This window comes from Barbus barbus (genome assembly GCF_936440315.1).
Source record: "Barbus barbus genome assembly, chromosome: 31".
Lineage (NCBI taxonomy): Eukaryota > Metazoa > Chordata > Actinopteri > Cypriniformes > Cyprinidae > Barbus > Barbus barbus.
The window spans coordinates 25,264,531-25,286,421 of NC_136759.1; the positions used below are offsets into that span (position 1 = coordinate 25,264,531).

Here is a 21,891-nt window from a genome sequence, read left to right on the forward strand (position 1 = left end):
ATTTCTAGTTGTGTCCTCTTTTGGGAAGCCCAAACAAAGACTTGAGCGAAGTTGTGGCCTAATGGTTAGAGTGTCGGACTCGTAACCCAAAGGATTGTCCGGCAGGGATTGGCTGCCCACTACTCCGGGTGTGTGTTCACAGCTGTGTGTGTGTGTGTGCACTCTGGATGGGTTAAATTCAGAGCACAAATTCCGAGTATGGGTTACCATACTTGGCCACATGTCACGTCACTTTCACTTTCAAAGTACTTTCACAACGAAACACAGCGTCTCCAGGACATGGTGCCAGCGGCAGCAACAATGCTACAGTGAGATAGTGATGTTACGTTCGTGAACGAATCGTTCTTTTTGAACGAATCTTTTAGGTGAACGAATCATTCTCGTTCACGTAATCCATTGACTCATATTTCTCGTTCACTGAAATTCCTCCCTCCACCGCAGCGCGCCGCTATTGCGCGCATGCGTAGCTCTGGACCGTTTCATCTGTCAAAGAATGACTAAACCTCGAGCCAATAGCCTTCGAGTATGATACGAGGACGGAGCATGTGATTTGTTGAATCTAGTGAACGAATACGCCCTTCATTGAGTTGCTTTGAGTTTGAAAGAGTCAAATGAACTGTTACATACTAGTGGTGGAAATTGATTCTTTCCAGAGACTCGTTCATTTTTCGTTCGTTCACCAAAATGATTCGTTCAGATTCGTTCACTAACTCGTTCAGTGACCATTTTTCCATATTACACAAATACGTCAGCATGTGCGGCAAAATGTGTTGTTCAACTAACGTATTTACTTGTTACAAAATAAAAACCGATTTGGCTTCATTAAAAAGTGTGCCCTTCTCATTAAATGAATAAAATAAGTCTAAATAAGTGATCAAAGTCATTACTCTTTTTATCTTTTAAATTACACTCTTTTCGGATGACCAATGCACAAGTGTTTTTTTATTTGTTTGCATACTAGGCTAGTTAACATTTAATTGTTTAGGCAGAGATTTACACGTTCAAATCTGAGATTATGTTAAACGAGGAGTTATTCTGTATGTAAAATATGAATATAAACAAGCGTGCACAGTACGGATACCTGTGCTTTGCATCCGCTTTCTGCTGATTGATGAACTAGATTGACAGAATGGCCGACCTACCCGGTCAACGAACTGGGTATAGCTACCAGTTCGTTCAATTCGTTCACGAACGGGAGATCTCTGAGATCTTTGAGTCTGAACGAGAGAGAGATCTCCCGTTCGTGAACGAATTGAACGAACTGGTAGCTATACCCAGTTCGTTGACCGGGAGTCACGTGACGCAAATGAGATGGGATGACGTGACGCAAATAATCAATACTGCCATATTTTTTTATGTTTCACAGTTTTTAAACAAACAAAAGTGCATGACATGACTAACATAATGAAATATTTTTTTATTTAAAAGTATGTAACTGTTCAAACATAAAACAACAATAATATAAATAAATAAAACAAAATGATAAATAAAAAAAATAAAACAATAATATAAAAAAATAAAACAAAGAACCAGTTGTTCGAACGACGAGCGTAATAATGAGACGAGATGCATGTATGTAACAGTTCATTTGACTCTTTCAAACTCAAAGCAACTCAATGAAGGGCGTATTCGTTCACTAGATTCAACAAATCACATGCTCCGTCCTCGTATCATACTCGAAGGCTATTGGCTCGAGGTTTAGTCATTCTTTGACAGATGAAACGGTCCAGAGCTACGCATGCGCGCAATAGCGGCGCGCTGCGGTGGAGGGAGGAATTTCAGTGAACAAGAAATATGAGTCAATGGATTACGTGAACGAGAATGATTCGTTCACCTAAAAGATTCGTTCAAAAAGAACGATTCGTTCACGAACGTAACATCACTATTACATACATACATCTCGTCTCATTATTACGTTCGTCGTTCGAACAACTGGTTCTTTGTTTTATTTTTTTATATTATTGTTTTATTTTTTTTTATTTATCATTTTGTTTTATTTATTTATATTATTGTTGTTTTATGTTTGAACAGTTACATACTTTTAAATAAAAAAATATTTCATTATGTTAGTCATGTCATGCACTTTTGTTTGTTTAAAAACTGTGAAACATAAAAAAATATGGCAGTATTGATTATTTGCGTCACGTCATCCCATCTCATTTGCGTCACGTGACTCCCGGTCAACGAACTGTGTATAGCTACCAGTTCGTTCAATTCGTTCACGAACGGGAGATCTCTCTCTCGTTCAGACTCAAAAGAGCCAGAACGAGAGAGAGATCTCCCGTTCGTGAACGAATTGAACGAACTGGTAGCTATACCCAGTTCGTTGACCGGGTAGGTCGGCCATTCTGTCAATCTAGTTCATCAATCAGCAGAAAGCGGATGCAAAGCACAGGTATCCGTACTGTGCACGCTTGTTTATATTCATATTTTACATACAGAATAACTCCTCGTTTAACAATCTCAGATTTGAACGTGTAAATCTCTGCCTAAACAATTAAATGTTAACTAGCCTAGTATGCAAACAAATAAAAAAACACTTGTGCATTGGTCATCCGAAAAGAGTGTAATTTAAAAGATAAAAAGAGTAATGACTTTGATCACTTATTTAGACTTATTTTATTCATTTAATGAGAAGGGCACACTTTTTAATGAAGCCAAATCGGTTTTTATTTTGTAACAAGTAAATACGTTAGTTGAACAACACATTTTGCCGCACATGCTGACGTATTTGTGTAATATGGAAAAATGGTCACTGAACGAGTTAGTGAACGAATCTGAACGAATCATTTTGGTGAACGAACGAAAAATGAACGAGTCTCTGGAAAGAATCAAAATTTCCACCACTACAGTGAGAATAATAGTTCCACCTTCTTTTATTGCGTTTGGGCGGTGTTATGCAAATCTTCATGTGTTATGCATGTTTGAATGAGCCGTTTTAGGGAGGTGTGGCAGAGTCTTAACGTTTATAAAGAATATCTCTTTGGTTTTGAGACTTCAGTCTTTCAACTTCAGGGATCTTATCTATGAACAAACAGCTTGTAACACTCCAAAGAGAAAGGAAAACTTGAAATCGCATCATATGACCCCTTTAAAAACTACACTTTTTGCCCGAAAGATCTACTGTTTTATATCGCCATGTGACAATATTGATAATATCGTTACATCCCTACTTCATACTTCCAAGATTTTTCTTGGGAAAACAAAAGTGGTTTGTTTACATCATTGTTTCTTCCTGGCACCTTTATTTATATATAAATGTACAGTTTATTAAGACTAATAGTACTTTCTCTTAGTACAGGTGAGAGACTGCACCTGTGGAAGCAGATAGTGTTTAGCTCTTCCATGTACCAGCGGCAGACATCCTCCAGTGGGTCTCTCCGTAAGGGGCTGCTTTCAACTAGACCCTCATTCCAGGACTCGGGCCAGGGTTCACTACTCTCCTCAATGCAACGCAAGATCTCTTTATCATGTGGAGAGGAGATCTGTGCACCATTGTGCCAGTAAACCTACAGAAAATTCACAAAGTTGAAAAAGATTAATTGAACATCTTCGACTCACTGTTCTGATGTACTGTATACACAACACATACTTTTATTTAAAGACAATAATAACAATAATTGTTGTTATTATATTAGTGTTTGCTTTTGTTACTGTTTTTCTCTTAAAATATCAGTGCTATTAACCTTCGTGTATTTACAGCCCCCTGCAGCAACTAGCGGTGCTCCGAACAGGATTTTGAGCCGATCACTGACCACAGGAAGCTGTATCTGTTGATACGATCACCGATACTGGTCTTTTTGAAGCCTTCTTTTTATCATGTAGAATTATTTATAGTGATGCTCCATTCAGGATTTTTACAGACATTCATTCAGGGCCTGAATTTCATTTTTGAAAATGGAGGAGGCATATTTAAACATTTGTGAGGTGGGTTCCTCTCATTTGCATTGCCAGCTGTTAATGCACAATCACCGTTTTAGATTGACTAACTGTAATACTGTATAAGATTTCCATTCAAACTGAAAGCATAAATCTAAGCTATGCACTACAGGTTTCAGAGAAAAACATGAAACTGTGACATTTTATTCACTGACATGCTTCACTCGACAAAGCTAAAAGTGAAAGCCCATATACTTACTTGCCGGCAACCCATTAAAATAAAGGCTTGCTGATTTCAGGTTTCAAAATGATGTAATGGGGTATAAAGTAAAAAAGAAATTAAATTATTGTAAATATTAGCACTGTATGTTTTAAGTGTACATTTTTATTTAACATTTTTTATTGCAAAATATAATAGTATTGTACTTTTATTTTGTTTGTTTTATTAAAATAATGTAATTAATTATTTTTAATCAGTCACACCATCACAAAAATCTCCAGGTGCTCTCATGAGAACCAGACTGAAAGACTTTCGTGCATCGCTGGTTATCCACCCAGATAACTTTTAATGAGAAGAATACATGTAGAAAATAAACCTACACAATAGTCCTAATTCTGTAATAATTTACTCACCCGTGTCATTCCAAACCTGTATGACTTTCGTTCTTCTGCAGAACACAAAGATGATCATTTTTAGGAAAGTGATTTTTACGTCCACTGACTAAACCACTTACCATCGTTCTTGAAAATATATTATTTTGTGTTCGTTTGGAACAACTTCAGGGTGACAAAATTATGACAGAATTGTCATTATTAGTCGTTATATTTTACACTTATCTTTCATTTGTCTTTTTAGCTAAAGTGTATTGTCTTACTGTGATGCAGCAGGAATGGACTTGATAACTGAAAACGGTTTATAATTTTAGTTTTATAAATAAATTCACTACAAAATAGGATTAGCAGATGCTCACCTTGTATCCATTGTCCTCTTTTCTGTTATGAGATGCAGTGATCATGACTCCAGCTGCAGCTCCATACTTCATCACAGCGTATGGCTGGAGGGCAAAAAGATGGAAAAACAATTCACAGGATCCCACAGAAGCTCTACTTTCATCATTATCATTGTTCCCAAATAATATCTTTGTTGAGAAGGATATTTTAGTTCTTCTACTACTGTAATTTAAACACATAATAATAATAATAATAAACTATTATTATGATCGATCAATAACATTGTCTTACCACAAATGGGGTAGGCACATATGTAGAGAATAGATAGACAGGGATATCTTTACAAAGCATAACAGCGGCAGTCAACCTTGCCAGCCTGTAGAGAAAAAAATTCATATTTTTAGTTACACATGCGACCATGATTCTGAATGAGATGTTTACATAATTCAAAGTTTGTGTCTTACTGCATGTATATATGCATTTTAATATGACCTTAACTGCATTTTCATATATATATGCAGTTAAGTTAATGTTGAAACGCAAAAATGTCAGAGTGGGTGAGTGAAAGAATTTAACAGCAACCTCTAACGCTATTGTTCTTACGACTCTAAAAATGTTCTTTCATTGCATAGAGAATAAAATTGATGAATGGGCTCAGCACGTGCCTGAATGCAGCACTATTGTTCAGTGCAGGAAGCGAGAATGTTTTCTCTAACTTTTTCTTACTGCTCTTGTCCACAACAGGCTGTTTTGCTGGTGGATGGATAGCTCTTCATTTTTACAGTCCTGTTCCACATGTATATACTAAACGTATTACAGTAAAACAATACAATAACTGGGTAACAACTAGGTACTAACGCCGAACCTACCCCTAAACCTGACCCATGTAGTTACCTTATATTATCCAGTACATTCCTGAGCAAGCACACAAAACAAAGTGCAACCATGAGATGTCTGTGACGGTGGCAGATTTTTACTACCGCGGTGGTAATGGACCAACTACCGTCTGTGACGCGGTGTTGGGGGGTATATTAAATTATATATAGCTGTATAAATAAAAAAAATAATAATAATAATAATAAATGAGGCTCAAATATTATTAACAAATGTGCATGTTTATTTTAGCACTCCCTGAATACACAGCCTGCAAAACATTAAAATCAATATGAAATAAGTAAATACAGTTAAATAAAGTTAAATATTAAAACATTCGTTGCAAAAATTTGTAAAAACTTCAATCACAGGCTGGAAAATCTGTGTAGGAGTGATAACAATTAGAACGTGAACAAATGTATTAAGCATACCTTGGCGTTTCTGTACAGATTTTAAATTCTTTGAAAGAAAAACTAAAATGTTGACATTGTACGGCTTAAGGGAGGGCCTCATTGGTGTTACGATGTTTCCAGTCACACTGAACACTCGTTCAGATGGTGTGCTCGTTGCACAAATGCATAAATACTTTTTAGCAACCGTGGCTAGGAGAGGGTATCTTGCTTCATTGACCCGCTTGCTTGGTGGTGGAACATCGCTAGCATCCTCTTTTGAATAGCGCGTTAACTCCTCGTCTGCACGCGGTCTCTTTGGGATAGGAATTGCGGCCTTGGCTTTTCTTTTCCCAAGTAGCTGTCTGAGATTCATTTTCTTGACAGCAGGTGCGACGCTGGTTCCTTCCGCTGAATCCAGTGACTTCTCAGTTTGAGTGTTGTCTGCACTGATCTTTGCATGATCTCTTCGATGAGTTCGATCCATAGTAGTTGCTTTCGATAGGAATTTTTTCCCTTCTTCGGCTTTACATTTATCATCCAAGACAGCGAACATCTTTTCTTTGAGGTTTTTTGTTAACTCACTATCTTATGGCGTAGGTTCCAGGAGATCATTGCAGCCTCAACATAGGTTTAACTGACGATGCAGTAATAACTCATTTGATAAAAATCTGTAAATTCCGAACCTGGCTTGAGTGCTGCATTTATCGACTCAAGCATTGCTATGTCCTGCCATGTCAGGTTAAGGTGTTGATACCGTCGGTCATCCAGCACTCTTTTAATTGCGTTGGCTTGCTCCAAAACTCTCTGGATTGTTTTTTCCTTGCTTCCCCATCGCGTGGGACAATCCTGGCGTAGCGAAGCGTACAACAGAATACAAAATTACGAAACGTTTTTGTTGTTGTTTAGAGTGTTTAGAGTATAGACGCAAATTAAAATGATCAGTATTTTTATCGCATCATATAGGCCTAGGCTATATCCTACATTTCGTTTTCTTAAAGGTGCCATAGAATGGAAACTGTATTTGAATAGTTGAATAATAACAGTTCTGTACATGGAAATGACACACCGTGAGCCTCAAACGCCATTGTTTCCTCCTCCTTATGTAAATCTGGTGAATGCAAAAGACCACTGAAAAATAGGCGAATCAGAACATAACACCGACTGTGACGTTAGAGTCGGGATCACTAATAGTTACGCCCCCAACATTTGCATAAACCCGCCCATGTTCTATGCCAGCCGAACCTGCACAGCAGAATCATCAGAAGTTCTGCAGGTATTGTGAAGAAACAAGCGAGGACAACAGCGAAAAAGACAGATCATGGAAATAAATGTTATGTTCCAGGCTGTGCAGGGGATGTGAAGTGGTGTGAAGGTTGGTGTCAGTATTCAGAAAGGCACGGAAAGCAAATAACACGTTCTAATAAAATAACGCGAGCCACTTAAGGGACATGGTTAGCTCCTTGCTAGCGGTAGCCTGTTACATTACACATATTTTCCCTGTGTTTCCTTCCTGCTGTGTGAGCTACTCAAATGAGCCTCACTGTGAAACAGCCAATCAGAGCAGAGCTCAACATTATCCATGACACTTCCAAATAAGGTAATAACAGACCATTTCATTCTAGGGACAAATCCTAGCTTGTAAATGGGAATGAAAAACCGTTTCTGGAGATTTTTTTGCCCTTACCTAAGCCACATATCTTCTATGTAGATATCAGAGAACAATTTAAAATATTGCATTCTATGGCACCTTTAAATTTATGCATTTCCCATTCTGGCATTTCTCTTTCTATCAAATTAAATATGTCACTGTTTTCATTAAAATTGGCTTTATAATTAATTAATTCAAACTTTAAATTAATTTATATGTAAAAAAGAACTTTTTTTTTGTTTTGTTCAATAACTATTTATTTATTTGTTTATTTTAATTTACTGATAAAGTTTTTTTATTGGAATGTAAACAGGTTTTTTAACAAAATAAGAGGTTTTTAAATTAATGGTCTATTTAAAAAAAAAATAAATAAATAAAGATTATGGATTCGGCTGATCTAAATCTAATCCCTCTATTTTGCCGAAATGTAACTGACAATACTACAAATCTTTCAATTTACCAGTATCAAACTGTGTGTTGGTAAGTTTACGGCCTCTTGCTCTTCTCTTAGTTTTTCCTTTTTCTGCCAACTGTGGGCGAATGCAGCCACCACATTTCGGCACAAACCCATGGCCCTGGCTGTCCTCCCCTTTCAGTTGCCATTGGATTTGTGACGGCCAGATTAAGATTATGGCCGAAACGGTTCAGCCATGGCCATCCCAACTTCCTAACAGTGGCTACAATATTGCCATTGTTATCCGTGATCATGCATGCCAGGTTTTTTGCACTGCGGAGGTTTTCAGATAAATTATCAGCCGTGTGGCTTTCAGGGGTGAAATACAAAGTTTGCAGGCACCTGCTCTTCAGCTTCCATTCTTTAGTTATAAAATGGACAGTCAGATTTATGAACGGAGTCATAGTGGCATATCAGTAGTGGCGGAAAAGAAATCACTTTCTTGCAGTTCAGCGATGACGGTCTGCTTGGTTTCATTAAACAACTGTGGGATGACCGTGTCAGACAAAAGATTTTTACTTGGAAGTTTGTATTGCTTGTCGAACAAATGCAGCATCTCTTTGAATGCAGGCTTCTCAACAGCGCGGAGTGGCGCGTTTTCGACAACTAGATATGTTGCCACGTTTCTTGTTAGTGTCTTCCATTTATCGCTGTCTCTTTTGTATTTAGCCAGTTTGGAGAAAGCCTCGCCAATACTATCCTGACCAGTTGGGCATTTGCGATCACGAGAACTTGCCACTTGTAGGTCTACAAATGTAGATGGCTCGAGATTTGAAGTGCTCGCCCATTTAACTCAAATCCAAAGTGTTTCCATATCTGCAATATGGTATTTGGTTTCCCAACAAGATCCATCGCTCAACACACAAAATTAATTTGCCGATTCAATGTAGAATAAACTCGATTTTGCCACGCTCAAACCCGCCAGTCTAAAGGAAACGCCGTGTATGTCGTTTGATGTAATTTGTGAATTAGTATTTTTACATGCTATAAATACCAAATTCTATTACAGTTGTTACTAATATTACCGTTGTATACAAAAAAAATATTTTATGCTTGTTATAATGTGTGACATCGCGTGCTCTTCTACCGGTGGCAATTAGACCACGCGGTTGTCATGGCGACCGTCACAGCCCTAATGTCTGCTACTAGATACACCCATGTTCAATTCCAACCGAGTTCTCTTCGCAACAATCCAAAAATATACTAGGGTACAAGTAAGTTTAAAAGCGTTTGTTTACCCCCAAATTAAAACTTAATTACTCAGCCTCATTTTTGTTCAAAACTTCTTTCTCCTTTGTGATCCACAGGGGAAAAAAACAGGTTTCAGGGTAGGAGAGCAAGACAGATTTACATGTCTTGCAACTACACCTTTAATTAAAAACTGATAAAGACAATGAAATTGTTCACCTACTAAATAGGCTTGGCATGATGGTACATATTAGGGATGCACCGATACCACTTTTTCCAGTACTCGCCCGATACCGATACTTAAATTTTTGGTACTTGCCGATACCGAGTACCGATACTTTTATTGTATTTGTACATTTTTTGAATATTGGGTAAAGAAAACAAATGAGTATGTAAAATGTTAGTTGATTAACTTCATTTATCAAATAGATACTGTCAAACCAAAATTTATTCAGACACCTTCAACATTTCTCACATTTTATTCGCTATAGTTTAGAAAATGCTAATAAAATATTACAAGAACTCCAAGTTAAACTGTGTCAGAACAAATTTAGCTTGATAATACCTTTCTTTCTATCAATCAATCAAAATTATTCAGACAGCTGTTGGTATGACAATATTTACACAACTATCAATACTTTGTCGGGCCACCCTTAGCCTTAATGGCAGCCTGTAGTCTCCTGGCCATGCTGTCAACCAGGTTCATGAAAGCCTGAATTTAATTTTTTTTCCATTATTTGGTCTGAATAATTTTTGGTCTCACTTTTGCATCAATTTTACTGGTAGTCCACTGTATGAAGAATTTTTGGGTATAATTTGTCACAGTTTACTTTATTTTGCTATCCTCAGTTACTTAAATTAACTATAGTGTCCTGCACCCACTAGTAAAAAAAATAAAAAATTATATCTGGTCTCTGAATAATTTTTGGTTTGACTGTATATCCTTCGGTTATTTTTCGCACTTAATTATGCCCATTAAAATGTAATTTACAATTTTTTGTTACTTTCACTGTTAATTTTTTATTTATTTATTTGCTCTATGGTACATCATCTTAAATAGCATTAGAGCTGCTCCATTGCAGCGGCTCAGTGCTGTAACCACGCTTTTTGCTGTAATTATGCAGGGAACCACTCGTTATAAATCAATCATTTTCAGATATAGATTTTATTTTTATTTTTTTTCATCTGAAACATTTAGATTTCAAAGCCATATAATTGCAGAAACACGCATGAAGCAAGGAAAACACGCACAGCGCGCGCACTTAGAGCAGATGAAAGGGACAATTACAGAACAGCCTAGCGCATTTCACACAGGCTGATAGTTTCACTTGTGTTTCACTCGTGTTCAATGCTTAAGGTTAAAAATAAATGATGTTTAAAGTGAATGAATGCCCCTATATGTTATCATGCATTTACTATTTAGTTTTAATTCAAATGATGCGTGCTGAGCGAACATCAATAAAGAAGATCACACCACAGAAGTGCGCGCGCGCTCTCTCTATCTCTCTCTCCCTACTGTTAAGTAACTTGTGCATTGTTTTACTTACTCGTTTTTGACATTTCCGACCGAAGTACAAACTTTCCAGTGATATCTGTGAGAAAGGGATATTCACTCGACAAGCTCGCTCATTTGCGCCGCCGCGTGCTGGATCCACTCAGCGTGTTTTGCTTATCAGCTTGCTCACATCAGCTATACAGGCATTAATACTGAATGTTTAACATTATATTCATTGCATGTACATTTTTAGACATCCTTAATCTCTAATAACTACATTCTGCTGTCCGTTTTTCTGTTGTTGGTGTTTCTTTGTCTGAATATGGCACTGATCACATGAGTGGTATCGGCGTTTAGTATCAGGGCATTTTAACGAATACGAGTACATGAGCTCAGTATCGACCCGATACCAGTATCGGTATCGGTGCATCCCTAGTACATATGCCATTTTCTAGTTCTGAAACTCTTGTATGTGCAACAAACTTGCATGTACAAATCAAAAGATAAAACACTAGCCTTAATAATTAATAATTGGGGCAGTCGTGGCCTAATGGATAGAGAGTTGGACTTGTAACCTGAAGGTCGTAGGTGGGGGGAGTGAATAACCAACACTCTCTCCACCCTCAATACCACGACTGAGGTGAGACCCTTGAGCAAGGCACCAAACCCCCAACTGCTCCCCGGGCGCTGCAGCAATGGCTGCCCACTGCTCCGGGTGTATGTTCACTACTGAGTGTACACTTGGATGGGTTAAATGCAGAGCTCAAATTCTGAGTATGGGTCACCATACATGGCCACACCACTTCCCTTTCCTTTTAATTAAGAAAGAAGATGCTTTTTTGTTGATGTATGTATGAAATGTCAGATTATAAACACTGTGAAGGTGTATTTGGATAAAGACAGTTCATATAATGGAGTGGAGAGTGTTACCGTTCACTGGTGCAGCCACTACTTGTTTGGGCACGAGTGTCAAAACCGACCACCAGCCCTCTTGTTTTCAGGTCAGGGACATATTTGGCTAAGTACTTGTACATCCCCTACAACAATAATGAAGAAAAAAAACAGAGTTATCATCGTTATCAAAAGACAATATGTAACTGCCAAAAATATTCAAGATATAAATCAAACAAAACAAGATAAAAGCTTGTGGATTTGACTTACAACTACTACACTTTTGTAATGAAAACATCTTGGCCACATCTCTATATTAACCTGATGTTTATCTCATCATTCGACATTGTTCACAAATGCATCTCAATTTCATTATAAAGTATATCTTGTTTACTTGTGTTGCACAGAGGCAAGCAGGTAGGGGGGTTGGGGCTTGGAAGAAAGGAGGGCAGGGTAAATTTAAAGTCTTCATGAATATAATTATCAAAACAATGTCTTATCTTATTGCACAGCATCAAAGCCGTCAATATCAGCACAGACAAAAATAACTTAAAGGGGTTGCCAACGTTTAATAGACTGTGGACTAGCTCTTTGAACTTTGTTCACTTCTGATTTGAGATCATCACTTCTGGCGATGATAACCAGAAATGTGCATGCAGCTTTTCTGATTTTTTTCTAGTTGCCAAATCCAGTCACTTGAAATGTGCCCATTTTGGACTTGTTGCCATCAAATGCCCAGCGGACACATGAAATAAAAACCCTGATCAATGGTGGGACTATATTCAAGCCAGTCCTAAACCGCACACCATTCTGTCCAGAATTTTTTAACGCAGATTACCAGAAATAAAATTACTGGTTGATGTGAAAATCTCAATAGATTCAGCACACATTTTTAGACCGTGAACGGGATCTCGCTCAGGACACACCCTGTCTGTGGAGGCTTGGCTAACTTGGCTTCCAAATTACCTCACATAGGGGATCCTCCTATTCTGAATGAGTGACACTTGTGTGCTTAATTACCTGTCCTTAATTGGCAATACCCATTTTTGTTTTCATTGAGAAGTACTTAACTTAATTATAATCAAATAATCAATTATTGGGATGGTTAGCCATTTTGTCCAATCATTTAATTTTCATACCAACAATGCCTATCAACATGGAGATATACATATATACTAGTGTTAAAAAACAGCATTTCAATGGTAAAATCTGAAATTCCATGACTACACTAAAGAGACATCGATATTGTCATTATTCTGTGATACATTCTTGCTATATCACTATATGAATGAATTATGGACAATAATACTGATAAGAATAATATTATGAATTGCACTACTAATAGCAATATAAAACGTAAAAGGGATTAAAGATTAATAAATATTAATCACGTTGTCTATGTTTGCTCGAACTGATTCGCTGAAATCAAAACAGGGATGATAATAGGTGAGCACCAGCCAATGAGATTGTCGTTTGCGCATTAGTTCCGCCCACTACAAGGAGAATCCGGCAGTTCTTAAAAGCTGAAGAATTCCAAAGGAACGCTGTTATTTTGACATGAAAATACAACAAAGAATATCGTTTACATGTAGCGCGTCAATTCTGCATGGTATGCAAGACTCTCTCGCTCTTTGAATGTGAGAAAAAAGCAAAGCCTTCACACTAATGTTTATGGTACGTCAAATACAGGTGCTCTGCACATCCATTGAGATGAGCTGAAAAATAGCACAGATCGCTTGATGGTAGGGTGACCAGATAAGATTGTTTGAAATTCGGGACGGGGGGGTGGGGGGTGGGGGGTAATGAATAATGAATAATAAAGATAATGAATTTCAAACGAAAGTGACTGAACCAATCATGTTTTTATTAATATAAGTAGCCTACATATACATATAATTTTATATAATATAGAAGTAACGTTAGGCTAGTTTTATACTTCAAACTGAAGTTAATGAACCAAAAAAAATAAACCAAGATGCTGCAGCCAATGAGCAGCCGGCGGGGGCTGGTTGCCAGGCTGCAGGATGACTCAACCTCGCTCCACGGACAGTTTTTTATGTTTTATCAGACAATAACTATTTAAGATTTTGCTTCAGTATAATTTTCGGGACAATTAGAGCGGGATTCGGGACAGCAGCTTAGATTTCGGGACTGTCCCGAATTTTTCGGGACGTCTGGTCACCCTACTTGATGGAGAGTGAAACTCTGGAGCGCTCAGTCACTTAGCCTCTTAGCCTCCAACTCACACACTGGCGAGTAAAATCGGGAGAATTTATTAGCCAGTGGCTAATATTAGATGTCATTTAGTCACCCAGAATGAAGATTTACTCGCAAATGCGAGTGATTTACTCCAACTGTAGAGGGTTGTGCATACTGCTAACCTGGACTAACCTGTGTAGACTGGATGACAGTTAGGTCATTGATGCAAGCAAACCCTGCACCCATTTCCGCTCTCAATCCAGCCGTTCCAAACGTCATCCTGGAGCACAACCTCCTTCTCAGCTCCACCACACCACCCTCTTGCACCAGAGACTCCATCTGCTTCCATGTCTGAGGATTCTAAAGAGACAAAAGCTAGTGTTGTCAACTTAAATTTCAGTTAAAAAAATAATGTTTTGAAATTAATTAATTAATAGTAACAACCCTGAACCCATGCATAAAATCGCCCCCAAGTCTTTATTCATTTGGGGTCCCAACATAGAACCCAAACGGCTTCATTTGGGGGACTTTTCCCAGCTATATTGATATGCAATCATTTGTCTAATTAATCTGCATTTCTTTCACTCATTCATTCATTCACGCAAATCAACCAACAACCCTAACCAACCCACACATAACAGTAAAATACAGAAGTCTAACTTGGAGGGAATTTTAAGGACAAACATGATTCTGGGACACCGCAGACCATTGCAAATAGTAAGTTATTGATCAGATCAAAAATCAATAATGTTCTCACATCTAAAAAGTGAAAAAAGAGGGCAGCACCAGACACTCTTCCCAGCATTTGCTTTAGTATGCCAGGTTCAGCAATGAGTCAGCTGTAATGTATCTTAGAGCCCTGCACGGGCCTCAAATTCAGGCCCTAGCCCGGCCCTGGCCCGAGATGCTCAGGCCCTAGCCCGGCCCGTGTACGAGAGCTTATCAGAATTACTGGCCCAAGTCCGACCCCAGCACATCTTTTTTTTCCCTTTTCACAAAATGGCTCAAGTTTCAGCTATTAAAATAATTCAGTTTTTTATGTAATGGCAAAGTGATATTTAGTTTTTTTTTTCTTTTACTAAAAAGGTTATTTAGAAAACCGTTTGGAACAAGTGTTTTTTTCTTTCTTAAAGTAACGACCAAGCGTTATGTTTGATCAATTTAGCCTTCTCAAATCATCACGACTTCTCTAAAGTAGCATCTATAGATATACTAAAACAGTTCAAGCATATAACAATGTTTAAATGTTAAACCTAGATAAATGTGCGATGTATCCTATAGTTTGTGCTGAGAGTGGAAGCTAAAGCGCAGGACATGGAGGCACCAGCGCAATCAATTGCATTTTTTTCAATGGACACAACTTAAAATAGGCCTACACCGTAATTTTTGCTCATAAAAGGTAAGAGTAATAAATCATTCGGAACTGTAAAGGGTCTACTTTTATTTGTGTGCACTCACAATATCAACAAAACATTCTTTTATAAAAAAAAAAAAAAAAAAAAAAAAAAGAACAGGAGCACTTGAATTCACAAAAATGAACCGAAGCGGAGCGAATACATGCCTCACTGACATGATAAATATATCTATAGAAAGCTTTAAATTAAAGGGGAAAGGGAATTACTACTTAACGAAATAAATCAAATCGAGCACAAAAACTCTTTCATTATAATCATAATCCGTGAAGATGCACTTCTCTCTAAAGGCGCGTCTAATGAGGAGATGGCGAGTCAGGATCATCATCTTCATCTTTGCGACACAGACACAGAAAACACTTGTTTATTAGTAAATAATTCAAATATCTCCTTACTATTTCCCCCGGACACATTCATGGTAATTACTTTTGCTGGGGCTTTACGGCAAGCTTTATTGCGTTTATTTGAACGCAGAACTCTTCATCTGTGGTGACGGCACTCGCTGCTGCTGCGGGACACTAAACACCGTCGAGCCGCTCTCGACAGTCACGGCACGGATTCGCATTGTTTCCACCAGGACGGCAATTTTTTTTGATGGATGTCTAAAACATAAAAATAAGGAGAAGCCTAAAACAGGCCCGAGGCCCAGCCCGCGTCTGAACTATGACGTGAAAACTGGCCTGAAGCCCGGCCCTAGGGACGTAAAAAAGTTGGGGCCCACTGGGCCCGGGCTGAAATGCAGGGCTCTTTTTTTTTTTTTTAATACAGTCAGGATGGAAAAATAATTATTTTTTTTCCGTTGCTGAAAGCTTATCTCTGCACTTCTGATTAATCCAAACATGTAAGCTAGCTGAGCCACCTAAGAATGTTTAAATAGCATTAAAAGTACATAATCAGTAAAAGCAGGCCTACCACTTAAACATACAATGAAGGGAAATGCCACTTTCCGACTATTTTTGCTGAGCTATTGTTTTTTTATTAACTGCCAGCTGGTTGCTCTAGTGTACTTCTATATACACCAGTCATCCAGTCCTGGTGGAGTCTGACATTTGCAAGATGAGGTCAGCCAGACATGTGACATATTAAATTTGCCTGTGCAACAAAAACTGAAAAGAGAGCTGCAAACTGTACTAATATCCTTACAATACAATATGTAAATTCTGAAAATAGCGGTAAAATAGCTGTTACAATGACCAGACAAACCCCTATTGACATAGCAAAAACATGGTGATGGCATACCATCATCTTTAGTACTGGAAATCTGCTGTGCCATGTCCTGTACCGACTAGACCAGTACTTTTTGTAAGAGTGGAAATACCATGGTAGGACCATCCATTACAAAAGAGTACTGGGCAATGGAATCAGATTCATATACCTTGTTGCTTTCATATATTTCATGATACTAAAATTCATGGGCCATGTTATTTACCTGGGTACCTCCAGGAATACTGTGGTACTACTATGGTACAAAAGCCATTGTATCAACATGGTACATATCAAATTACTGGTATCATCGTCTGATATCATCACTGTACCACCACAGCCAAAACATGTGAATGACTGAAGTTGGCACTGCAATGCAGTGAAATGCAATGTGATACTGAACGTTTCGGAGGGTTTCTCTCTCTAAACATTGCACTTTAGGGCCATGACAACATAAAAACAAATGTATTTAATTTCTCAACAGATGCTGCATTTAAAAATGCATGAGCACAGTCTGATAAAGACAAACAACATATGAACGTTATTAAAACTATTCATAAAACCACTGACAATGGCAAGGGTTGCCAGCATGGTCACACACACACACACACACACACACACACGTCATGATGTCAGTGTGAGAATCTTTAGACCCGGTTATATTCTCACCTTATCCCAGGACATCCACTGATTGACTGCTTCGTCCAGGACCGGGTCCCCAGTGCTGCTGAGACATTGTGAGTTTGCGTTGAGGTCTCCATTAGACCCCATTATAGCGGTAGAACCAGACGGGTGAGTTCAGACACCACCTTCTAATCCAGCTGCTTCCCACCGGTGGGACTGAGTGTTTTTGCGCACAGCGTGCTCGGAAATTAAAGATTAACGGCGTGACGTCACCATTCAAATAGGTCACAGACGAAAGGCGAGACAGACCCTCAACTTCTCACTAAAAGCGCATCAAAATAGCTAACTTACTGTTGTACTTCGCGTCTCATCCATGCTCACAGACCACATGACATCTTTTTAAACACTACATTTTCTGACGACTACAGAAATAATTTAACATTAAATGCACTGCAGCTGGATTAGTTTACTTAAAAGCTAACACACTTCCTCAGCCGGTGAGCCACATGCAGTTAGCATCGGTGGATTTAGCCTAGATGCGCGTTTGTTGGTGAGCAGTTCCCTTATTTACGCACGTCACGTCACAAACTATGAGGGGCAGGCCGTGCCGTTCTAAGGCTCAGCAGGAGAAGGAGAAGGAGCAGTCTACCCTTCCGTCGCCGTCAGACCGTGTCAAATTTTGAATGGGATTGATAGGGAGGGCAGACGATAGTCCCGCGGCGACGTCACGGCGACGTCACTGTAGAACCAATCTTAGGCGGCGACGTGACGGCGGCGTACGTGAGAAATTTACATAAAAAATGACGTGTGATTGGTACGTCTGAACTATGTACGTCGCATTCCATGACGCCTGATACATACGTCGTCTCTATGTACGTCGCATTCCATGACGCCTGATACATACAGATTTTACAGTAATTGGTTAACTAACAAGTGACAATAATCCATAAGAATTCTACATTTATTTCATGTATTATGTATGTGTGTGTGTGTGTATTGGCTGTTATGTTAGTGTTGAAGTGAATAAATTAAACATGTTTTGAACATTAAAGGCATTATTTTAAGTTGGATGCTATGGCCCTAATTTTTCTTTCTTTTTTGTTCCTTCGTGATCTTGCCTGAATTTTCTTTAAGTCTTTTAACATTTTCTTCAACATTAAATGTGGTGCAGAACAAGTTATTCTGGGAAAACATTCTTGGTTTCATGTATATAGCTTATCTATTTTGGAAAATAAGAGTTTACAAAAAGTGAAACAGTAAAAAGTTGATGGTAGAAAGGATTTTTATGATTATTATTATTATTAAATTTGTTACAACAAATTAATACTAACATGGTAACTTCTGACCAAAAAGAGGAGCAGTTATAATAGATGTATGAATTTCTGATGCTCAGGAGGAGAACAGCAAATTCTGAACCAGGGGTTGTCAGCTATGGTCTTCAAGGTCCACTTTCCTGCAGAGTTTAGCTCCAACCCTAATCAGTTGAGAACTCCTGGTTTAGAATTTGCTGTTCTCCTCCTGAACTATTATAATTGTATTTTGGCATTATAACCACTGCTCTAAATCAGTGGTTTTCAATCCTGGTCCTGGGGACCCACCGCTCTGCACATTTTGCAAGTCTCCCTTATTTCCAGGATTGAAAGCCACTGCTCTAAATCATCAGCAATTTCAACAGCAACCTGAAGGCTTGGATATTAACCTTGTCCACTAGATGGAGCTATAATATAAGGAATCGTTTTAGTCTAATATTATTAATTTGTATTAACTTTGAATGGAAATAAATGCATTGATTTATGTAACTTGTGTATTGACAGTGTAATTTTATATAGTCCATTTACATGTAAGTTTGTGAAATGTGAATCACTAATATTTGATGGTGGAAAAATAGAGAGTGCTGAAAGGTGTATGTCAGATAAGGGAGAGATACAAAATGTGCAGACTCCAAAACATGAATTGGAACCCCTCCTGCACTACAACAGTGGGTGAAAGAAATAACCAAAAAGATCATAATTTGTATAGACAAGGGGTCTCCAGCCCTGCTCCTGAAGAGCTACTACAGCCTTCAGCTCCAACACTGCTCCAACACACCTGTCTGTAATTATCATGCAACCCTCAACACCTTGATAACTGCCTCAACACCTAATTCAAGTATTAATAGTTAATTATCTATTTCATGTTCTGTTTGGCTCAGAATTGTCTAGAAATTGTATTAATGACTGTTTTATTAAAAGCAAATCGTTTTATTTTACTGTAATGCAATCTCTTGAGTTAGTAAGGACGTATTCATTGGCAGGTAAATGTGAAAAGGTAGCCAAAGGAAAGTTTTATATATATATAGGCATGAAAGTAAATTGGTAAGACTGAGATGAAGTTAATAAAACAATGTGAAAAGTAGATGGCAGAAAGAAAAAATGGTTTTATAACATCCAAAGAAATGCTGGTAAATAGAGTAACAAGCAGAAATAGAAAGGAACATTCAATTATTTACTTAGATTTGATTATACATTTAGTACCTTTGGAAAAATGAGAAAACATTAGACAGGAAAATGGGTACACTGTGTTCAAGAAAAAACTGCAGGTTATGATGAAACTTCCATAGGCTAATAGCCTACATTGAATATCAATATCAAAAGGAGAATATCAATTTACAATTTAAAAAAAAAAACATAGGAAAAAACACAAGAAAACATAAATATGTACAGCTGAGCTGTACAGTAAATATTAATGGTTTCAAGAGTTTTCACAATTTCTCTGCAATGAACCATTGTTTATTTTAAGAAATCTCAATAATCATATTTTTGAGGGACATGGAAAAGTCTTCCATAAGTCTCCTTTTAATTTTTATTTTCCAAAGAAGCAAAAAAAAGAAATACTTGTTTGGGACAATATAAACAATCCTATCCCTTTAACCCTCTGGTACTGTTCTGTTCAACAGAGTTGAGTTTGAGGCAAAACCATTTACGGTCCTTCTATTATTTTATTCTATGCTTGGTACTTTTTTTCTACAATAACTTGCATTTGGGAATGCGGACAAAACTTGTGCTGTTGAAATTATTTGTAGCAACTTAAAAACATAGCCAGCAACACATGAGAATGCATCAATATATTTATAAATAAATGGTTAAGGTTTCAAAATAAAACTTTAAACTGTTGCTGTAGTATTTCTATCATAAATATGTGGCCAAACATTACAGAGTAAATGCAATTAATCATTAGATAAACAATGGTTTGCTGGTGATGTAAAGTTTAACAACAATCGTCAGGCCGTCTGCTGGCATTTCTTATAATACATAAAATACGTAAGTTTATTGTTTATACATTTTGATACTTTATTTCAACCAATTATTATTGCCGCTTTATTACATGTATTTAATTGGTACTAAAAGATATTGTTCACTTATCTTAATTACCAAAAATATATAAATAAAATCTTCAGCAGATGATTAACAAAATAATCATTACTGATAGCCCTAGTTAAAACAATTGAAAATGAACCTGCATTGTTTTGAAATTTGTGATTAGAATAGTATTTTTGTCATATATTTTGCCATTGTTGATTTCTTGAAAATAATAGGCTATTAAAATGACTTAATCTCCTGAAAAGAATATTGCATATAGTCGTGAGCTAATGTAGGCTATTCACACATTGTATAGTCAGTTGTGTTAATTAAAATTCTTACCACCATCAAAAGTAAAAACTCAGAATGACATATCCCAGAATATTTTGTGTATAGATTATAATTATTAATTGTGTTTATATTTGAAGTTGTTGTAAATAGCTGTGAACATAACATAAAATTGCGACTTTGATGGTGTATAATTTGTCATTAATCTCCAAGAGAATGCAAATGAAGTATTTTTTTAATTATTATGTTTGTAAAAAGTACAGAGATGACATCAATGACATACAAGTTTGTATGCAATACACAATTAGTATCAAGGATATAGTCAATGTCATCAGAACACAGGAAAGTAAAATAAAAAAGTTAATGATTGATAAAGAAAGTAAGAAAACTTGGGGAAAAAAACACATGAGGGTAAGATACTAATTTATTGTGGTGGCAAAGTACTCCTTCTCCGGCGTTGGTGTCACGCGTCTGTGTTGCGACGTACTCCTTCTCCGGCGTTGGTGTCACGCGTCTGTGTTGCGACATACTCCTTCTCCGGCGTTGGTGTCACGCGTCTGTGTTGCGACGTACTCCTTCTCACACGTAAAAACTACACGACTGCCGACTTTGGTTGGTAATCCATGGCACGGTGCACCCCCCATACACAAACACGTGTTTCTCTGTTCCTCTGTCACTGGAAGAGTGTTGCTGTGGCTTTATGTCGCATATGAACAGCTGTGACCATCAAACTCTTTAGCTAAACTCACTGCTGTCACAACACAAGGGTGGGTTAGATGGGGGATGCTGGGAAATTGAGTTTTTTTGTTTTTGTTTTTCTCGATGTTTTCAACCAGTCCCCGATTAATAGTTCTGTGGTTTGCTATTCTAGAGATCATGAATATGAAATTACAAATTAAAATTTAATTAATTATTGAATGTGACACTTTTTCTGCATATAAGACTGAATAAGTGCATATTTTAATAAAATAATAATTATTTAAAATTGAGTGCAGTGGTATCTAGTGTTACCTATTGCTAAATGAGCATTTAAGACAGTGTTAGTGCATTGTACTA

At 37.5% G+C, this 21,891-nt stretch overlaps 1 protein-coding gene across 1 annotated transcript in view; it reads right to left on the reverse strand.

Annotated features, from left to right (window-relative positions):
• The window catches only part of pgm2l1 (phosphoglucomutase 2-like 1), a 33,331-nt gene extending 11,727 nt beyond the window's left edge, over nt 1-21,604 (reverse strand). Inside the window, exons 1-7 of the mRNA XM_079388019.1 lie at nt 21,484-21,604; nt 17,255-17,797; nt 14,163-14,330; nt 11,811-11,917; nt 5,122-5,206; nt 4,851-4,934; nt 3,316-3,509 (exon numbers count right to left, since the gene is read on the reverse strand). Of these exons, the coding sequence (XP_079244145.1) occupies nt 3,316-3,509; nt 4,851-4,934; nt 5,122-5,206; nt 11,811-11,917; nt 14,163-14,330; nt 17,255-17,356 (740 nt within the window). The 5' untranslated portion in view covers nt 17,357-17,797; nt 21,484-21,604. The remainder of the gene's footprint in view (nt 1-3,315; nt 3,510-4,850; nt 4,935-5,121; nt 5,207-11,810; nt 11,918-14,162; nt 14,331-17,254; nt 17,798-21,483) is intronic.
• Between the last annotated feature and the right edge of the window lie 287 nt (nt 21,605-21,891).